Source organism: Phalacrocorax aristotelis, chromosome 1 (genome assembly GCF_949628215.1).
Source record: "Phalacrocorax aristotelis chromosome 1, bGulAri2.1, whole genome shotgun sequence".
NCBI classification, from domain to species: Eukaryota; Metazoa; Chordata; class Aves; order Suliformes; family Phalacrocoracidae; genus Phalacrocorax; species Phalacrocorax aristotelis.
In genome coordinates, this window is record NC_134276.1 from 134249711 (window position 1) to 134272505 (window position 22795).

General features: G+C 38.8%; 1 protein-coding gene across 11 annotated transcripts in view; it reads right to left on the reverse strand.

Annotated features, from left to right (window-relative positions):
- Nucleotides 1-22795, reverse strand: part of CRACR2A (calcium release activated channel regulator 2A) — a 73409-nt gene that overhangs the window by 48888 nt on the left and 1726 nt on the right. For 9 of the 11 annotated variants that reach the window (XR_012663174.1, XR_012663170.1, XM_075109789.1 and 6 more), the window contains 3 exons: nucleotides 11339-11568; nucleotides 6342-6453; nucleotides 623-791 (listed from right to left, as the gene is read on the reverse strand). Coding sequence is in view for 9 of the 11 variants with exons in the window: in XM_075109789.1 (XP_074965890.1) it covers nucleotides 623-791; nucleotides 6342-6453; nucleotides 11339-11497 (440 nt within the window). In the remaining 2 variants the exon portion in view is untranslated. Of the gene's footprint in view, nucleotides 1-622; nucleotides 792-5860; nucleotides 6240-6341; nucleotides 6454-11338; nucleotides 11569-15976; nucleotides 15997-22795 lie in introns of those variants that run through there. The other 2 variants (XM_075109799.1, XM_075109831.1) reach the window with 2 other exon arrangements.

Below are 22795 nucleotides of genomic sequence, written 5' to 3' on the forward strand. Positions count from 1 at the left end.
CACTGATGCATTTCTTGAACATCCCTACTATCTGCCCAGATTCTCTCCCATTTTCGCCCCATGCTTTTTTAGATCTACCACATCCATTGTGATTGACCAATGAATGCCAGGCCAACACACAAGAAGCTCTTAGAGCAGGTTTTTGCCTTCTGTATTTCAGTGTGAGTCATCCAGGTCCTTGAAGAGGTAGTGTTACCAGAGTAATCACAACATGCAATTATGCATACAGAGGAGGAAAAAGCAGAAAAGGGGGAGAAAACATTCTTTCTTACAGTTAACTGGTGCCCTTTAAACACAGCCAAAAGCAGTCATCATGCATTTTTTGATCGAAAATCAGTGGCATCTGTGGATTACATGCTAGTAATTACCTATGTTCAAAACTCATGGTACGTCAGTGGGTTAATGGTATATATGGCGCAAACATGTTTCATATGCCTGGAGTACAATTTTGGTTGAATGGCATTTTATAATCTCTGATAACCAAGAAAATTAATTTTTAAAGAATCACTGTGTTACTGAGCAGCCTTGGTTCTTGTCATTCATCTTGGATTCCATTAAGATGAAACCCAGAGCTGGATCGTAAAAGATAATACAATGTATTACTATCGCTACGAAGACTCACTCATCCAAAACCTTTTTAGCTCCAAGCCGATCCATCAGATTTGAGAACTGGAATTCTTCATCCTCATCATCACTGACGGTCTCTTCGCATTTTAGTGGGCAGACTGTTTCACCTTCTGATTGCTGTATCATCTCATTATTCAAAGCAATCTGCCCCAAAAGAAACTGGCCTAAGAATTAGAAATTACACGTTAGCATTTTCAGAACTTACTATAGGGAGCAATGTCAATGAACAGCAACATAAAAAAGATCAAATTTTACAGTAAATATAATTTGTGAGGGTAACACCTATACCTTTTTACCAGAAAAGTGAGTATAATGAAACAAAAAAAAGATGAGGCATGGCAAGAGGACCCCTGAGTCCTATGCCTGACTTCATCCCCAGTTTAATGTCTAACCTTCAGTAAATCACTCACCTCAAAATTCACAAACATACTGAAAAAATTCAAACCTCCATAAACAAAAGACATAAATTGCAGCAAGCACTTTGTAAACGTTTCAGCCTTATTTTTTATATGCTTAAATAGAGTTTAGGAATCTAAAATAACCACAGTATTGCTACTAATAAAACGCACCTCCTATTTTAAGTCTTTTTAGTGCATGACCAAAGGCACACCTCAAATTCCTGTATAAATGGCATATAGAAAGCTACATTTTATTAACTTATTTCCCTCCATTTGACTCACTTGCATTTTAGTTCCTCTAAACTTGACCCCTATGCAGTTTCTTCCATCTATTTGGGATATTTCTATTAATAACAGAAAGATTGGATCATGGAGACATGGTGGGCAATGGAGTGATACGTGCTCTTTAGGAAGGACAGGAAGGGAAGATGAGGGGCAAGGGGGTTGCCCTTTATAGGAGGGCAGCTGGAATACATGTTGCTCAGTGTGTAAACAGAAGAGGAGGTGGCGGAGAGCTTATGGGTTAGGATTAAAGAGAGGACAGGCACAGAGGACAGTATAGTGGGAATCTGCTATAGGCCACCCAACCAGGAAGAACAAGTGGATGAGGCTTTCTACAGGCAGATGGGAACAGCCTTGCATTTGCAGGCCCCTGGTCCTCATACCAAGGTTGCTGAGGTCCCCCATATGTTGGAGGAACAATGCAACAGGACATAAGCAAACCAGGTTACTGGAGGGCATTGCTGATAAATTCCTCCTCCAAGTAATAGGGGAGCCAATGAGGAGAGGTGCTCTGCTGGACCTCATACCCACCAACAAGGAGGGTCCCGTTGGGGATGTGAAAGTCAAAAGAAAGCCTTGGCTGCAGTGACCATGAGATGGTGGACTTCAGGACCCAGAGGGCAGGGAGGAGGGTGAGAAGTAAGCTCATAACCCTGGACTTTAGGAGAGCAGACTTTGGCCTCTTCAAATATCTGCTTGGAAAAGTCCCTTGGGATAAGGCCCTATCAGTAAGAGGGGCCCAGGAAAGCTGTTTAATATTCAAGGATCACTTCCTCCAAGCTCAAGAGAGCTCCACCCCACTGAATAAAAAGCCAGGTAAAAATACCAGGAGGCCTGAGTAGATGAATGAGTTCCTGGCCAAACTCAAACACAAAAAGAAAGCACACAGAGGGTGGAAGCAAGGGTGGGTAACCTGGGAAGAATACAGAAACATTTCTGGGCATGCAGGGATGAATTAGAAAAGCTAAAGACCAAATGAAATAGTATCGGGACAGGAATGTTTAAAAAAAAAAAAAAAAAAAAGAAGGGCTTCTATAAGTACATAGGAGACAAAGGAAGGCTAGGGAAAACGTGTTCCTCAGTGAGATGAGGGACTTGGTTACACAGGACATAGAAAAGGCAGAAGTACTGAATGCCGCCTTTGTCTCAGTCTTTACTAGCAAGACTGGCCTTTAGGAATCTCAGGTCCCAGAGATCCAAGAAGAAGGTTAGAGCAAGGAAGATGTACACCTCGTGGAAGAGGATCAATCAGGTCAGGGAATACTTAAGTAAACTGGACAGATATATATGGCTGTGGGTCCTCATGTGATGCATAGGAGTGCTGAGGGAGCTGGCAGATGTCGCTGTGAGGACACTCTTAACGATCTTAAATAGATTGATTAGAGCGGCTGGGAGAAGTGCCAGAAGACTGGGGGAAAGCATATGTCACTCTTGAATGACACTGAAGATCATTCAAGAAGGGCAAGAAATAGGACCCAGGGAACTAGAGGCTAGTCAGGATGAGAAAATCATCAGGAGCAGTCAGCATGGATTCACCATGGGGAAGTCATGCTTGACCAACTTGAGTGGTGGATATTGTCTACCTGGACTTCAGTGAGCCTCCAACAAGATCCTTACATAAAAGATGTTGAGGTACAGGCTATATGTGAATTCACTGATGTGGACTGAAAAGCAGCTGAATAGCTAGGCCCAGAGGGTGGCGATCAGTGGTGCAAAGTCTAGTTGGACGGTACTGACTAGCATGTATCCCAGGGATCAATACTGGTTCCAGTCCAGTTTAACATGTTCATTAATGACCTGGATGATGGGGCAGAGTGCACCCTCAGCAAGTTTGCTGACAACACCAAACTGGGAGGACTGGCTGATACATCAGAAGGTTGTGCAGCCATCCAGAGGGACCTCGACAGTCTTGAGAAATGGGCTTGACAGGAACCTTGTGAAGTTCAGCAAGGGGAAGCACAAAGTCCTCCACCTGGGAAGGAACAACCCCATGCACCAATATATGCTGGAGGTCACCTAGCTGGAAAGCAGCTTGGCAGAGAAGGACATGGGTAAAACAGGAGGTGGACACCAGGTTGAACAGGACCCAGCAATGTGCCCTGGCTGCAAAGGCGGCTAATGGTATCCCCGGCTGCATTAGACAAGAGTATTGTCAGCAGGTTGAGGAAAGTGATCCTTCTCTTTTGTTCAGCACTGAGGAGGCCACACCTGGAGTTCTGTGTCCAATTCTGGGCTCTGCAGTACAAGCGAGACGTGGACATACTGGAGAGAGTCCAACAAAGGGCTACAAAGATGATTAAGGGACTGGAGCATCTCTCATATGAGAAAAGGCTGAGAGAGCTGGACATGTTTAGCCTAGAGAAGAGAAGTCTCGGGGATATAATCAAGGTATATAAGTATGTGAAGGGAGAGTGCAAAGAGGACAGAGGGACAGAGCCAGGCTTTTTTCAGCGGTGCCTAGTGACAGGACAAGAGGCACTGGGCACAAACTGAAACACAGGAGGTTCCATCTGAATATGAGGAAACACTTTTCTACTGTGAGGGTAACCAGGCATAGGTTGCCCAGGGAGGTTGTAGAGTCTTTCTCCTTGGAGATATTCAAAAGCCATCCTGACATAGCCCTAGGCAACTGGCCTGAGGTGGCCCTGCTTGAACACAGGGTTCGGACCAGATAACCTCCAGAAGTCCCTTCCAGCCTGAACCATTCTGTGATGCAGATATTCCTGGCTATTGACACTGCATCATAGTCAGGACAGACTTTCATGAAAGTCGTGAGATTTTCTCAACAATGTTTCACTAGCCAACAGCACATGATGTTACCTTGTATTTGCTCTATTAAAGTGTTGAGAACACTACAGAAGCATTGATTATAAAAAATAACCACAGATTGACAAATTACTTGATTCAGTTTAAATTAAACATGAGTCTAAGCAAGAATAGTTATTACTGAAATAAACTGGTCTGAAGGGTTCAAGTTAACAAGCAGGCGAAGCTTGAAACTATCTTGGAATTGGAATAAAAAGGGTATATATATAGCTAAGAGAGCCAAAAATACCAAGACCTGCAAAGAATACTAAAACAAACAGGTACAGGCTTTTTAGAAAAAAAGCTGCAAAAAGATGTAGATACATCTATAAAAAGGAAGGAAGAAAGAAGTACAGTAGTTGTACAGTGAGGACGCTTCCCACACGAATAATCAGTGCACTTGTGCTCAGTCGGGGAAGACTAGATACATTCTATCAAATTCTAAACGTGCCAGCTATTTTATTAGAATATCTGCAAGTCAGAATTTTTAAGGAATCTAGGCAAAAGGGGTAGTGTGTTTTTCTGCAGAGGATCTTTGGCTATATGCTAAATTCTAGTACAGAAGTTACCATAGACCCAAGGAAACAGAAATACTGGTGTAGTTTTATGGTTTTATCAACTCTATCTTGCATTTTTTTTCTCATCGCACCCAGCAGAGCATGTTAACAGAGACAACAGAATATGTTTCAAAGAGAGGTTACAGCAAATTTCAGACCTGCCACCATTTAGAAATATGAGCAGGATTCTCCCATACTAATTGGTGCAGTACAAGTTTTATCCAGACACTGCTCTGCTTTCTGCATTCTCTAGTTTTCTAACGCAGCCTTTATCTAGTACAGCTTCTGCTTCTACTAGGAATGCCAACATCATCACCTAGCCAAATGTAGGACTACCTAGCCTGGATCCCTAGAAATACCTCTCAATCCTGTGTAGCAAGTTAAAATGTAGCATGCTTTACACTGTCTATGTTTTCTGTGAATCCTATACATAGGGGCTGTTGAAGGCAGCACCTTGTCTGAGGCAGTCTGTGTAGCTTGCTGTGTCTGTGTCCTTAGTATGTCTCTGTGTGTGCATGCGTGTGTGGGTGTTTCTGGGATACACATTTAACATCACTACCAGTTGAACCTGCAAACAGGAAAACAACTGCCACATCCACCGGGTCTCTGGACTGGGCACCAGCAGCTAGGCAGAAGGAATCTCCAGGCTCTGGAGCTGCTAGAGAGGGCAACCACTTACAACCTCCCTCAACAGAAAATTTTGATTTTGCAGGGACTACTTATGAAAATAATCTTAATTTAATTAAGAAATATGTATCGTTTACTTACAAAAAGTACATTATTTCATGTTTAAATAATGGCAATTTGCAGATTAAAGCATACCCTTTATAAGATATTTGATCTAGCTCTAAAATGGGAGAGGTGGGACATGAAAGAATTAAAATTTCAAACTATAATTTGCAAACAAAAATTAAGGTCCTATTTGCTGTGCCTATACATAGTATTTTAATGGAGATTTAATGTTACAATTCATACATAGAAGATATTTCATTTTCTACAGAAAATGCTTAAACCTGATGCTTATAGTCAGCAGAGCTAAAATTTAAGTACAAAATTGATTCTGTGTAAACAACCGAACACAGTCTCACTAACAGTCATGTTATCTGGAACCTCACAGCTGGAGAGAAAACAATCCTTTCACAAACACAGATAACATGACAGTAAGAGTGCTGTTGTAAAGCAGACACTTACAAAGAACTTAGCTCCCATCATGCAGTAATAATAATTGCCTCATCCTGGTTTGTTTTGAAGTAAAGCAACATCACTTGAAGAACTAATTTGTTGTAGAAAGCATTTCTACAGCTGTAAGGACAGTGGTATTAACACATTTTCAACAGTGTCTTACATTAATCTTAGAGATAATCTTAATTTGTTCATAGTTCTACCCCATGGCTTAAAACAGGTGTAATTCAGATGGTTATATCATATGTCTCATATTGTGCCATTGCTTGCCATCTTATACAGGAGAGAAAGACCGTGGAGCCCTTTGTCCATTAACAGACACAATTCGACCACTTCTTCATCTGCTACATGTATCTGCTATATCTAGGGAATAGTCTGACTCCCTCTGTGCGTCATTAAGTGTACTGTTAGATAAAATGCTTCTTTACTGATGTGGAAAGTATAGACTATGAATAAAGCTCTATACAGGAGACATGCTTTCCAAACTCACTAAATCCTGTGGTGAACTCCTTTGGGGTAAGTGAGCCATTGCCATCAGCATCCAATGTAACAAAAACTCTTTCAAGCTCTTCCAGGCTAAGAGGTAACTCAAGATGCAGCCTCTGGAATGACAAAACATGCAGAAACTTTACCCAGTACTACAGGATGAGAGGAACACTAAATTCTACAGAATGTTCATAATACAGAAGGATAGGTCCTTTTGATTCCCAGGGTGAAAATTCAAATATATCACAGAGGAAAACAACATCAACTGAGAGAGATCTGCTTTTATGACTTCATTATTTGTCTTTATGAATCCTTTACAACAAAGCAGTGAGAACAATATCCTTGTGACACAGATTCCAAACACACAGGGAAGAGGTAGAATTTGAGCTGGAGTCTCAGCGTCCATGTGAAATGGCTTGATGATCTTGGTGAAATGCCTTATCATGCAGCTGGACAAACCTGCCAGCAGAACTGTAGGCCTAGTTCCTTCCATGTCATGAGGTCAGGCAAGAGACTCTATAAATAAGAATGTAATAGAGGGTATATTGTCCTAATGAAAGCTGCTTTAAAATGTGTAAATAAATAAATGAAACAAAGCTAAGAAAGCTGCATGGTCCAAGGAGCAAACCTGCTGCTCTTGTAACAAGTTAAATGTAGTTCATGACTGTCTACTGCTGAAATGCAGCATGCTCACACCAAAAAAGAGAAAACTTTATGAAACCATCTCTACAAAATAATTTATTTTTTTCCTGAGAATCTAGAGACATAGAAGAAAAAAAAATATCTTTAAATCTGGCCCTAATGATTTTACTGCAATTCTTTTAACAGTATAGACAGATTCCCAGAAATAGGAGGCAACTGGAGCAGCAAACAACTACAATAGCAAGGATTTCCACTGGGAGATAGCACCAGGAAGAGTAGAACCTTTCCTCAGCTTTGGAAGAAATATAAATATACACTGGTGAAGTCCTCTGCTTTATTAGTTAATATTTTAATTCCTTCCCTGAACTCATTGTACATACAACATATTAAAATTGCAAGCTAACAGGTTGATAAAGTTCATCAGAATGCAAGTGCTAATCTATTCCACTGTAGGGAAGGGATTTAGGGCCAAAGAAAGTCTCTCCTGCAATCCAACAATAGAAACCACTATTCATTATACCAGGCCATACAGCCAAGGTAAGAATTGCCTGAGTGTATTTATCAGGACTTCCCCAGCTGCAATGAAGGGTTTAGGATATACATTATAAACCTGTATGAGTTGAAGGGAAGAGCAGTAAATGGAATTCCAAGGTGATCTTGAGAAGGGAACACAACAGCGCTTTTAAAGCACAGAACTATCTGGAATGGTCCCAAAGGGAATTCTCAGCAGGACGAATTGTGCATTGCTACCCGCTTCCAAAAAACTAAGAAAACTTGACGTACATTCAGTCTAAATACATTACTTCATCAGCGATACACCTGAATTATCAGCTTCTCACTTAAACACACCCATCTTCCCAAAGCTTTAGATTTTTTTCTCTTAGATCTGAAGGGAAACTTTTAAAAATGAGCTTCTCGTAAAATTTTTTACAGCCTACATGGCACTGATGAGGGAGAAGGCGCTTCAGACAAATTGCTCTTTACTCTTAGAAAAACAGAAATTGTACTCTTATTGCCAGATCTTTGGGACCCAAAGGAGTGCTTCTTGAGAGCTGGCTGTCCTCTTCTGACCATGTCATAAACACAGACTGACCTGCTATTCCAGTGCAACTGTTTGTGGGTCTTGCTGTAAATCTGTCTGATAAATATATGCTTCTCCAACTACAGTTGGACTGCCCTATTGCAGGGTTCAAATTCTGAACCAAATTATACTGATTTTGCATACAAAATACTACAGTTACTTGCATTTTCTTGACCAAGAAAAAAAAAAAAAAAGGAAAATAAGAGATTTTGAAGAATGTACCAACATTTTGCTCCATTAAACTCCCTGAGGATAAGTTACTGACTTTGATGAACTGGGCTCCCACTTATCATTGTTACTAAGATTCAGTCTATGTTTTCCCAACCTCTTGTTTTTATTACTAAAAAAAAATTAAGTTTTTTGTTGTTGTTGTTAAGAAAAGAAATGTTATTTTTGGTCTCATAGGTCTGTTTTTGTTTATTTGGTCATTTTGTAGAAATATATAGATCCTTTCAATATGAGGCTCTTATAAATAAATAAATAAATTAAACCCAACATACCCAAAGACACCACTGGAGCTTAAAGAGGAATTATCTGCATTGTCACCCAATGTCCTCTGTGCTTTCATTGCATCTGTGCTTACTTATGTGAAAATACCAAGCTTTTACTTTGCTAAATAAAAAGACAGAGGTGAAATAGCTAAGAGCAAGATCTGAACCTAATTCTGCTATATGCATTAAACTAAAACATTTTGCAACACTAATTCTTGTTATTCACGACAACCTCAAAGCCCAAAGTGTGAAGCTGTGGTTTCAAGCCTTAGGCAGAACTGGCTTCCTTGCAATTTCAGAAAACCTCTTGTCTGTTTGAAAGTCTAGCACATTTGATATTTTGAAATGGAATGAAAAATTCTAAACAGCCAGTATTAACATAATCTCAAAAAAAACCAGCATGATATAATCAGGGAGGAGTAAATCTTTAATATAATTACTATATTATTATTAGACACTACAGAAATTTTGTTTGCGTGGTCTGTTCCACTGAAGTTAATTGGATTTTAGATACTCAGCACTTTTTACATGCTTAGCACTCTGTTAAAAATCATGCCTCATATCACATGACTAAAGATTAAAAAGCTGAATGTTAAAATCTTGTATTTGAAGCAATGCTCCATTAATGGTAAGTAGTACTGAACTAATAAACAGCAGGATGCAAAAGTGATCAACACTTAGTACCCTTTAAGGAAAACACTGATTTACTTTATTGATTTATGTCTTTGCTATCAGGAGTGAACAGCATGAAAAGTGCAATCAAAATCAACTTTATTGATTTCAAACTCAGGTTTGCAATACAGGAATTCTAGTTAAGTAGTCATTCTAATAAAACATAATTAATAACTAACAGCATATGTCTAATGTACAGTTGTTCAGTAGAAAACATCATTACTTCGTGTATTAATAAAATAATGGGTACCAAATCCATTAGAAAACATTGTTGATTACTGTCACTGGTGTCCAGATAAATCTCTATTGATCCACTACTGAATTACAAGGAAGATGGGACAATGAGAAAACTACCACTGCTTCAATGAATCTGGGTTTCTGAACTGCTGGAAATACTGTAAAATACTTTTGTAATTTTTATTCACTGTCACTAAATTACTATACAGTCAAATAAAGAAGGGTCTCACCCCAGTTTTTTTTGTCAATGGAACTGCATTCTTTTCAGCTGGATTACTTTGGATTTACTAAAGTGTTAAGTGGAATAAGGATAATCCAGTGTCTTCAAAAGGTCTGAATTTGTAATATTATCTTTAATTGGATCAGCAGGAGACAAAAGCAAATATAAAGAAGCATCTTCTCAAGTCTTCTGAGCACCCTTATTTCTGTATTTAAAGGAACCAGACACTTAGGTATATACTGAAGTTGTGAGATATGGTAAAGATACAGTGAAACAGAAGACATACTTTATCTGTTCTTTGTAAACCTTTGCAACCCTTTTTCTACTGCATCTTTTGCAACATCTGGTTTAGAACCTGAAGTACGAACTTATCAGCACTCTAAATGTAAAACTTAAATGGAAACAAGTGTTTTTACATTCCTTGCAAAAACAGATTTTAAAATTTTTTATATATGCATACATACATATATACATATAGGTCTTCCACTAGGTGAAAATAGATGTCACTAAGTTTTTGGAAAAGCAATAAAATTATAACCCGTTAAATTCTCTATGGGTCTGCATTTACCAAAATCACCACTTACAACACGTTTGTTTGTTTGCATTCAGTTACTTCCATGAGATAATATATATTGGTAAAGCCTGCAGGCAGCAAGCATTTGCACTCCTACCTTTCTCAACTTTGAAGAAATAGCACAGGTCATCACAAATCTCTGCAACACACAACTGTACAGAAAACTCTTGAGAGCTAGTAATCTGAGCATTTTAGTATGAGGTTTTTGCCTTTCAACATAGTTGGTAAAAGTGTTTCGCATTTTCCTATACACAGACTCATATTTGATTCTGAGGATATGGAAGGTTTCTAAATTTTATATTAGATGCTTCCATTGGTAGTAGCTTGCTCTAAACTTATTTGCTACCGCTCCCCAGTTCTATTTCATCCATAAGTATTGAAGCAGAAACGGATTAACAATGAAATTATGCTTTGCATGTCAAGCATGAGTACCTTCTTGTTTTCTGCCACATACTGGTTCAAATCATCTTATCATTTCTCCAATATACACCCAATCCTATTTTCAAAAGATTTTGTTATATACTTGCTTTTTTCCATCAACATTTTCAGCAAATTTTATTTTGGCCCCTCACACAATTTAACAACAATTTGGTAAGGTTATTGAGAACACTGAATAATGCTGAAATACTGTTTGTCTGTACTTTCTACATATATATGTGATCCAGCTGAGAGTTCACCATTGTCTGGCAGGTGAAACCAAAGTGAAAGACTACATTTAAACAATTCGGCTGAAAAAACGGTTAAAATTGGTGGACTGAATACATTCGTAATGCGATGCTGTGGCAAATTGCAAAACAATGAATTTACTGGGGTTTCAACTTTCTCAGTGAGAATGGAATTAAATTTCTCAGGCATTTTTTTAAGCTTCACTTACTTTGATTTTCCACTTTTTTGTTGCTTTGTCTGTGGAAACAAATGCAAGCATTATGTAAGACTTCAAAGAGATTATTCTAAATCCTACAAATCTCTTTGAAGTTATCAGGAGGGTATTATGATTTTTAACTCTAAATTAATTAGTCTCAACTCACTAAGGGCATTAGGAGCTTCTCTCATTGGGCATTTCACATAGGCAATTTTGTTTTACCTGCATGTCTTGATGAGTGATGAAGCCTTTACCTTCCAGATCACAAATCTGAAAGAACTCATGTGCTTTTCCCAGCACAGTTAGTCCTGGGTCTTCTCTGCTCCTCTCTCCATCTCCTGGTGCTACATGACTGGCACAGTCTCCTTGTATCCTGTCCATTGTCACAATCTCAGCACAAGAATATTTTCAGATGCTGCTATCCCATTCACTCACAAATTCTCATCTGAAACCTGTGCATGGAAGGTAAGGAAAAGAACAAATTAGACCTTCTTAATGATACTTTCCACAATCTCTTAGCAATCATTTCTTTAATCAGGCACTAAAGCTTAGAAGAGAAAAAGATTTTTAAAACACCTATCCTTGATGGGCTGCTCTAAAGACACTGCAAATGGGACAATGAATGAGAAGGGAGAGTCTGACGGAAGGAGAGGACAAAACTAGCTCTGAAAAGAATTCTCAGAGCAAAATCTGCCAGTTTAGCAAGAAATATACACAACTTATTAATGTGAACAAGAAAACAGAAGAAATATGGGTAATGAAAAAATAATTTTAAATCACTACAAGTATTCAACTGGTATCCTTTTGACTGTGATCATCTTAACACCACATATCACAATATGCAACCGATGCTTTAGCATACTATTCATATTACAGCTACAGAATAGAAGGTGATCGATGACTGATGGAACCTGATGGATCATGGTGTTTAAATCAATTAAGTACTGAATACTGAAACATTTCCTTAGATTCATCCTTATTACTTGGCTTTGACTTCCACATGTGAAGGAAAATTAATTGCTAGTGAACTTGGTGGGAAGACCTTCTAAGTTAATTGCATTCTGAAGAGCCTCTGTGAATATTTGTATTATACCCCCTGCATCTGTATATGTTCATGTTTGGCTATACTTTTATCTTAAATTAATTATAGGAGGTCAGATGTAAATAGTTTTTCCTCTCCAAACTTGTAAAATTGTACAACACACAGTATCAATACAAAAGGAGCAGGCTTTCTCAAAAGCCTGTGGGCTCAAAGGCACTATTGGCACATGGGTTGTCATGCCTCACCTGACATTTGTAAGACTCCCCATATGATCTTAACTCATTATCACATCAGTAAACCAAGTAGAGAAACAGTCTATTTCACTGAGGTACTGTGTTATTTGTGACAGGCTAAGAACATGTGTACAATTACCAGGGCTCAGACGACATGCAACAAATTGACTTCATATCTGCATCTTGAATTTGCATTTCTGTTTTTCTACATAGGTGTACCTAAAGTAGCCACAAATTTGTCACATAATCTCTAGCAGAGAGAAGCATTTTGAGGGACTTTTGACCATTACAAAGGAACATAGCCTGTTTCTGATCTGGCATGACTGGCACAATCTGGAACAACTCTAAGAGAGTCCAGTGAGAACTATCTGAATCTGAAATGTATGTTATCTTCAGCATACAGGCCTTGGCATTGCATGGCTGTGAAGGTAGAATTGCAGGAAACAAGAACTTTAGCTTGCCTACTCAGCTCCTTAAGGAGAAAAGGCTCTGATCACCTAAACAGAGTAACTCAGCCAGAGTCTGCTTTATTCTATGCTTAAGTTTAAACCTGGCAGTGCTTTATACCTCTTAAAACACAGCATCTTCCAAGAACTTTAGTTGTACAGTTTGTTACACTTGGAGTTTGCAGTGGCTTTCCATGACAAGGTGATTTCTCCAATAGCTATGGGCCAGGCTGTTGGACTTCCCATGTAAGCATAGAAGCACTGCAAACAGCAAACTCCAAACCAAACTAGGACTTTGATGAGCAAATCACCAATCCCCTGGGAAATGATGTGCCAAAAATCTGCAAACAGGTAAATTTTCCTCTCACTCCCTCAATATCTTTTGCAACTCCAATCATCCCAGGACTGTTGTTCAAATACTTTCCAAAGCTGAAATAATTTTGGCATAATGACCAAAGAACTTAGCTGTCAAAATCCTTGCTAACACAGAGTTGTGCAAACAGTGGAGCTGCAAGCAGCAGAAGAAAAAAACGTTCTGAGAGAAGGCAAAGGATGGCTACACCCAACACCACCCAGTTTTAGGAAACTCCTCAGAATTGGTCTTACTTCAATTTTAATGTACAGCAGTCAGCGGCTCTTTATAAACTGTAAGATCAGCTATTTGAACTGAGCTGTTGCCCCTTCATCTGCACACAGCATGCAGGCACTGGGTACTGCCCATGGCCACAGCGGGCGAGGCCTCTGCTGGGGCTCATCGTGCTCCACACCCCAAAAGACACTGAAGCCTGCCAGAGCACCCGTGCAGGCAGCCAAGCAGGCCCTGGAAAATTAACAAGGCTAGGGAATGCTCTCACAGAGAATATAGGACAGACATAACACAGGACATTAGGTTATTACAGCTGACTAAACAGCTCTACTCTTTCCCTTAGGAGGAAATTTTCTAGCTCAGAAAATCTGACCAACCATCAGTAGCTGGGAATATACAGGAAGGAAAAGACCACTCTATAGCTGCCCTGTTTCTTAATCCCTTTCCTGACGTTTCCAATATTGGATAGCCTCAAAAACAGTATATGAGCTAGAGGAATCTTTGCTCTAACTCTATACAGCCAGCCACAAGTATATCAGATTATCAAAAACTGGCAATAAAACTCCTTAACACTGGGCATGTTAAAGAGCAGACATTACTTTATTCGGCACCAGGTGCATAAGGGATCTTTCCTCCTAACATGCACACCTACTATAATTCCTTTTCAACATTTATACATGACAGTTAACACACCACGCCTGTCTAATACATAATAATTTACCTGAATGAGCATCCTCTTCTTCCATTGGTCTGTTAACTTTTCCACTTAAGTTTAAAGCTACAGTGTGATTTTAATTCACTGCGCATGCTCAAAAGTGTATAGGGGGGTAGTCCTTTCATGCCTCAATTGAGTCAGTGGTCGCAACCTCCCCCTGCTGGAATTACCTACCCCGCAGTTACTGTGCTTCAGCAATTGTCCGGTTTTTCAGCACCTTCTAGGGCAAGATGATCTCTTTCATCACTGCTGCCTGATTTGTGACCTTCCCTCATCTTCACAACCTTCTTTGTAGCAGGCTGTTTCCTCTGTCAGTCCTTGAAGTTCTACTGATTTGCATTATTTTAGGAGGTTCTTGTTAATGAGGCATTTGTTGCTAATACCTTCCTATATGACCTAAGCATTATTTACTACCTTGAATATTCTAAAATTCGCGGGTGTTAGTTTCCACTCCTAACTATGATCCTTTCTTAACTACTAGTAACTCCTGCGTGATTCCATTTCATCCAAGAATATATACGTTTGGGGTAGTAAGATGGAAATGTCACTGCAAGCCACATTCACACTACAGTGGTATAACAATCTGAATAAGATTCTCCTTTCATACTGCTTTTACACACCTAAACTTCACTTATTTCAATACAGCTCATTCTTGACTGACACCAGTATATGACATAACCAAAATCAGGCCACCAGTTTCAACTTTGCACTGACACTAACTTAAAAACAGGTTTAAAAATACCAAAAATCAGTGGGACAAGTGCAGCCTAAAGATGGTCTTGACAACATCTGACCCAGACTCCAAGTGTATTGGATGTAATACATTTTTTTTTCTTTTTCACTTCTCAACAGTTTCTCAGAAGGTCACAACTGCAGGAACAGGCCAAGCTAATCATGATAGTAAGTGCTGCTAGTGCCTGTGGTTTCTGCACAGTTCATTAGACTTCCTTAAGAAACCTTAAGAAAAACTGTGCAAGTAATAAGACAGTCAATTGCATCTGAAAGAATATAAATATGAAAACAGGTTAAAAATGGTGGAACAAAAAGGCACTATATATATAGTTTGATGAAGTTGTTGACATTCAGCAAGCAGTAAATACACGATTCAGAAAACATCATTCCTGCTTTCCAAATACTTCCAATACACAAAATGAAATGACATGCATCACAGGAGCCTCACCTTCTTACAAGTTGCCCCACCTTTCATACACATCACAAAAACTTGCTATACAGCAAGCATCTTGAATACAGCAGAAAATTAAATTGGAGCACACACTAAAATTCTTAATCCTTATGGAAACTTCCAAACCTTGTACAGTTCATTGTAGTTCCTAGACATCCTGATACTTCGCAAATGCTGGTAATAACATGAAAGATTAAAACTGCAATTTGCCCCACGTTACTGGATCATCAATGTAATTACTCCAAGGCCAGTTTCAAATAACACAGGTAGTTCTGTTAAAGGAGAAGCGCTGCCTGAGCATTCACACACCATTTAAGAAGTTGCACACACACCACCTGACACTGTAACTGCTAGGACCAGAGTCCCTTCGCAACGGGCAGCTCCATTGAGCCCACAGGTCCTTGCTCACACATCGCACTCTCAGGTGCTTTCTCTCTCCTCAGGCTTGACCCTAGGTTTCCATGAAGCAGAGTCTCTGACACCAGGCAAATTTATTTGACCACGTACACCAGACAAATTTAATGAGTGGTAGAGTGGTAAAAAAACCCTTGAGCTGGGTGCCTCTGGAGAGGGACGCCAAACAAAGAAATCCCTGGGCCATTATACCCTTACAATAGAAGTTCCCCTCCCCTCACACAATGGTTTGGTCCAATACCAATATTTGAGTCTGGGGTCTTCTTTTTCCTTATTGGATCCTTTCTCTGTCTCCAGGTGGGACATTCCTTTTTCTTAACTAATGGCTGCAGCTTCTGCTGATGGTTGTGGCTACCTTATCTTTCTGGTTTGCACCAGTTTCAGGGCCCTCCTTCATGAAGCTAAGTAATTGTTCAGTATAGGTCAGCCTATCTAGGTGGAAGTTCACAGCTTGCAGCCTAAGGCTTTAGCAAGCCTTGCTACTAATGCTATGTATTGGATTCCATTTGAGCTAGAAACTAAATTCTACAACAGTTCCATTCACTCATTCATCTCCTTTAGAAGTCAAATGGCTTACAAATTCAAAAGACTATTCTGTTCTATGAAGACCTTTGATTTTTATTCTTTTAGCTACAAACACTTCACTATGCAAAATAGGTCGTATTATGAACTGATGCAAACAAGCATAGCTAACAAATAATACTAAACAAGGATGTGGGCTTTCCGAGGTTTTTACAGATGATTAATCATGAGGTATTTTTGGACTGGTCTGCTAAGGCAGGTCACTGTTAGTATTTCAAATTACATTTCCATCATGATTTTCCAGTCAGGTGTACTGTAAATCACCAAAGTCTAGAGGTACAGAGCACTGCCGATCCACAGATTTTATAAGTCATAACTTGTGACAATCTCATTCTCCCTAATTGTAATAGTTAAAAACTTACCGAGCTGTTTTACCTTCATGTCTCTGAGTTTCTAGGTTTCAGTAAAATATTTTTTACTGTCTGTCTACAGGTACAAACTTTCTGCAGCACACTTCAAAACATGACTCATCAGCAGGAAATTGTAGTAAGCTTACTTAATACTGAGGTCACCATGGATTCATACAAAATACTCTTATGAGAGATAACATTTGTTTTGCAAACACCGGAAAATAAAAATTAGATTGCATACTTTTGCTACAAGAAATGTATTTTCCTACAACTGAATTATCATTGTTAAAACGTAGTATGCGTGACATATGAACAGGGACCTCTTCAGAACTAACTTAATGTCAGAGTTAGTTATCTTTTAGCATTATGCTGAAAAGCTTCTAAAGCTACTAAGATGTACCACCACAATTATTTTAAGTTGGCACAAGCCTGCTGGAAGAAGTCTCTCTGTTCCCTATTACTGTGCCCTGCCCTTGGACAAGTGTTCGTCCAGTTATACAGTGAACCCTGCTGTAGAATCCTCTCAATTTAATCTGGAAAGTTATAGTTTATTTAGCTCAATTAAGGCCAAGTGGCCCATCAAGAAAACACATAAAAGAAAAATCAAGAATCAAAAAAAGCAGGACCTACTGAAAATGACAGGAATGGGACACCTAAGACCAAAGACAGCACAATAACCATCCTCAAGTACATAGAAGTTTGCTAGATACAGGATTGGAGAAAAATACTCCCTATGCACATAATGCAATACATAAGTATCTTGTGCTGTAACATGGCAGACAAGCTAGACATGAAAAACCATCCAGTGATAAAGAAAGTAGAGCACTGAACCACTGACTGCAAAGGTAGTTCAACTGCCATCATGGAAGAACAGACCAAACACAAATCTGCAAATAATGGCATAGGTGATCATACCTTATGAAAGATGAATACACCAGTGGACCTCAACGTTACTTTTAGCCAATTTTTAAATATTTTACGACCATTCAAGGTAAAAATTCAGGTCCCACACTTAAATCAACTAACAATACAAAGTTGTGAGCCCCTCAAAAAAAATCCGTATTTTTTTTCCTCTACTATGACTAAGACAATTACCCTTTAAGCTCTCATGGAAGCATTATAAAGCCTGACCTAACCATATGAACACCTGGACTGAACTATATGAAAAATGGGACTTTCATTCCTCTGATTTTGACTTTTCAAGTAAAATACTGGAAGCCTAGCACTTTTGGTTCAGAAAGGCATTGATATGTGTCATAAAAGCTGCTTTTCTTCCCCACAACCTGAATTCACTGGCTAGGTAACTTCTCTCATGATGCACACAATCTCTCATGATTCTTCATCTTAGGAGATAGTGCACCATGGGGTGGGTTTGGGGAGTTCAGCTGTGGAGGGAGAGATCTGAGGCAGGCTGAAGTTACTATGAAGGACCACAACAGAATACTCTGAAAGAAATGTGTCATGGAAATAATTTCAGGGGAGCAGCAAAGGCATACAACAAAGGAATCCTGCATCCATTGGCTTTAAAAAAATATATAAATTTTAAATTATGTAGAAATTTCTTTCCTGTGAATAAATTTGTGTGGGAGAAAAAAATTCTGTTTACAATCAGTCTTAATAGAAACTCTCCAACCAGCCCTGACTGTAGCTTTTAAAGATTAAGGGAGCCATTAGAATCACCTACTTTGATATTCTGCCTAATACAAGCTTAAAACTTTATTTATACCACAATTTTTTAGATTTCCATAAAATTACTTCCAGTTTATTTCAAGGTAAGGGTGATGAGCAGAAACCAAGGGGGGAAAAGACCTGGGAGAAGGTGGTGTAGGTTATAAATACATTGTAATCATATAAATGAAATTCCTCATTTTCAGATGATGACTGGTTAAGGAAAAAAAACATACCTAAAACTAAAGAAGAAAGCAAAAAAACCCAGGTCATGTATCAGAAGCACAGTCTCCACAATATTAACTGGGAAACAGGAGAAAATAATGAAAGATGCTTAAAGTGACAGCAGTAATGATTCCAAAAGAGTCTACCAAAGAATTTGGAGAGAGACCATTGACTCGCCTCTTGGCATTTGTCCCTAGATGAATCCACAAATCCAAGTGTTGGAAAAAACCCAAACTATGCCACTTCTGTGCACAAAGATGCAGGATCCCAACCCTCTGGTGATCCTCATTAACTTTTTATATTTTTAACATCTCCATCCAGGCAACTAGTTTTCACTGGGTTTGAAAGAAAATTTCTCTCTCCGAAAGGCTAGCTTCCCACACAGATGGAAGAAAAAAATTGCCTGTCTGGCTTCTTGCTGGCCTCTATGGAACTAGTAAACAAAACTATCCATGTATTAAAATTAAGATGTCCAAAGATTTAAGATGTCTGTTACAGAGGCAAGCAAAGGAAGCAGGCAGACTGATTTATTCCCCATACTGCTCCTTCAATGAAAAACAACTAATGTGCAGGCAACAATAATCACAGAAACTCTCACTGTCCTTCCAGCACTATTTTTTCTAATTTTTATTGCATAAATATTAGTAGTTCTTAGGGATTCTTACTTAAACGGCAGGGTGAAGCTAAATGGACCTGCTTAGCGCTGCTAGGCTCCTTGAGAGGGAAAGCAAAGTATCTAGGATTTTAGTGGAAAAGCATCTTTTCCTCTTGCTTCATTGCTTTAAATAGTTCCTTTTTAAGGAATTTAAGAAATTAAAAGCCAAGAACTGTCTGGAGATGCAAACTTCTTATAAAAGGACACTAAATTTAGGGGCAACCAATGTAATGGAAATCACTGTTGCAGAATAATCACTGGTTCATCAGAGCTGTGAGAGCACCCTGCCTGTAGTCTCTGCTTCAAGGACCCAGGCTCTCTTTCTCTCCCTCTACCTACTCTTCTTGCCTTATTCAAGGACACCATCTTCAAGAAGACCTGTTCTCCCTCCCTCTTGTTCCTTGCCTGCCTGCTGGTTGCAAGAACCTTGAGTTTCAAGAAACAGTTGACCTACCCAACACCTGAGCAGGATGATGGTATAAGTGCGTATGTGTATCTGTGTGTGTGTTATTCCCACAAATTCTGTCTCTATCTCTCTAACTTATCAATAAATCCTTACTGCATACAAATACTATTTGGCCAGTTATGTATTTTGGGTAACAACTCTGGCTAACATTTGTGGCTGCAGCATTATTTTTTATAAATGTTTGCATGCAAACAGTAGTGACATTAGCAGTTATAGAACTTGTATCAGAACTATTATAGAACTATATAGGACTACATTACCATTTTTTTGACTTATTTCCAAAACATAAAATGTTAGTTCAGAGAAGTAAAACTTATTGTTAAGAACATATGCAACATATTTCAAGTATGGTGAAGTCAAAACCATGCTGACTCCATCTGACTGCATGATTTATTCTGTTGCATTGCCCCAAGCACTGAAATTAAATGCAAATAATGACATTATCAACAGCATTATATTAATAAATGGTGTACCCTGTAATATGATGTTCTGGCAGGAGGTACTGCCAATTCATATGAGCTGTTCCATTTGTTGACAAATTATTTGCATTGGAAACAGACACACATACCCAAAGTAAAGGCATGGAAAAGTTTAAGTAAAGCAGTATGTGTTCCTTTTAATTGTCTTATCTTTCAGGTTTTCCTAATGACTCACTGCTAAATGGAGCTACTTTCAGCTAGTGAAATCTGGTTGACAAGAACATCTTTAAAGTACACCATTTTCACAAAAAAAAAAAAAGCCCTCTTGAAATATTCTGCCTCCTCCAAAAGTCCTTGCTAAAAATGTAACTTCTGAAAAAAAAATCAAAACCATTTATCTGCCTGAAACCAACAAAAATTTGGCTTGAAATCTAAAATATACTCTCTATTTCTAGTTCTTCAAGGAATGTTACGTCTTTAACCTAAATTAAAGGATTTTGATATAAAAATTAAATATTCTCTTAAAATAAAAATTAATTTTTAATGAAAAAATGTTAGTGGAAAATTTCAGTCTACTCTGCCAATGACCTTAGTGGACCCAAGCTAATGCAAGTTGCACTAGAAGACCTGAGAGACATGTTCCAAGTGTCTCATTAGTTATTTGGCACTTGGTTTGCAGTTGGGGTTGCAAGAATTCTTTTGAAAATTGTCAGAATTTCTAAAACTATAAACTTGCTCTTGGAAACCACCTTTACCTGAGCCCGTGGGACAATTTGCATGGGACAAGATCATGTGAGTGAGGCATGGGAATATTTAATTTGCTAGTCTACTGTTTTTCCATTGTAAAAAGTAATGGTAAAATATGATACAAGAAGTGTCATGTTTTCCTATATGTAGTACAAGATAACCTTCATGCTATCTCTTCTCCATGGCTCACTTCCAATGTTTGGGAAACATATAAACAAATCGCCTTATCTGTATTTGATTAGTAGGCTTGGCATATCTCATCCTGTTTAGTTCTACAAAAAAGCTCTAGCAACACAAACAATTAAATATGCACCATTACAGATTCTTAATTGGATTTTAATTCAGCACTGCTTTCAAGTGGAAATACAACTTCCACATTCTCTATGAGTCAACTGGTCAAGAAGTTATTCTTGCAATTATGCAGGATCTCTGCCTCCATTTACACTGCTCTCTAACAAACGGAAGTTCCCCAGCAAGACCTTTCACCTTTCTTTGCACCCCCTCTGTGAGACTAAGGGAAAAGATGAGTCATGTGAGGAGAAAGGGGCTATTGCATGATACTGCAGACGGGGAGAATATCTTCTGGTGTGGCTCTCTGGAGGTTGCAGGCTCTTCAAAGGGGCACATACCCTGGCCATGGCTCAGCAATGTAGCAACTTGCCACCATGCAACAGGTATGGCTACTTCACATTATTTTTGGCAGAAATTATATCAGGGCAAGGGGTAGTCTAGGACAAAACAGAACAAAACACATGATACAGAAGCACAGCAGAAGGAGTGCATGAGAAGGAAGTCAAATTAGACTGAGACACGATACACAATAAATCTCATAGTGACTAATGAGGCAGATTGGATACTTATCACCAATTTTTTTGTTTTCTCTTAGGATAAAAAATAAATCAGATTTAGCCTAAAAACTCTAGGCCTGACCTGGAGAGAGCTCCAAAGTCAGAGTTCAATTGAGTTTTGGTCAGTTTCTTGACACAGGCAACCTGGTGCTTCTGCATGAATAAGCCTTGGACCGTGGAATCAAATATGTTTTTACACCAAGTTTAACCTAAAATGATTAAATCTGCATTTTTAACACAAGAAATAAAACCCTAAGGATGCATTACTCCCTCCTTATATGTAAAACTTTGATTCATATATACTTATACTACAAATTAGCAAACGATGGAGAGGGAATCAGGACAGACCACTATATCTTTACTCCTCTATATGGCTACCATTTACCCATCTACAAAAACAACTATATAATTTGTCAGAGAACAGAAAGAGGAAGAAAACAGAGAGATCTGTCACAAGCAGCACGTGTATCCTGTGGGCTAAAGAAACCACAAGAAACGCTTGCAGAGTAATGTGCTTTAGCACATTAATTTCTGCTAATTTCTCTACAGTTCTCTTCTAGTCCATCACAAGATAGGAAGAAAAAATGGGGGACAGGTGTCTCACATGGAACCTCCCTCATTTCAGCAGCAGTGAACTTAAGTCTCCAAGAGCTGGGAGACCAGGAGACTAAACTGTTACTGCCCTAAGTCTCATTTGCTGCTTAATCCAGTCACAGAATACTTATGCTTTTTGTACCTGAAACGCTGACTTTTGATTTTTCTTTATGTCAATAAAGATGCACATTTAGTATAAAGAAGAGAGACTGACGTTTAATTTTGGGTGTAACAGTTACCTTCTGAGTTGTACGATACTGAAGTCCCTAATGATAAATTTGGGGACCAGATACCTGAGTCCTCAGGACATCCCACAGACAACCAATAAACTTTTACCAGTGCATCAGAATAATTCATATATGCCATCTAAAAAGAAAAGTGAAACTAACCTGGAAACTTGCTGAAAACCAGAAAGTTGCAACTAAGAAAATAGAGAAGTATGTAAAATTAGTCAAAGTGTTCCAGAGGGATTTCACCATTCTCCCAATTGTGACCCTATCCAAGTT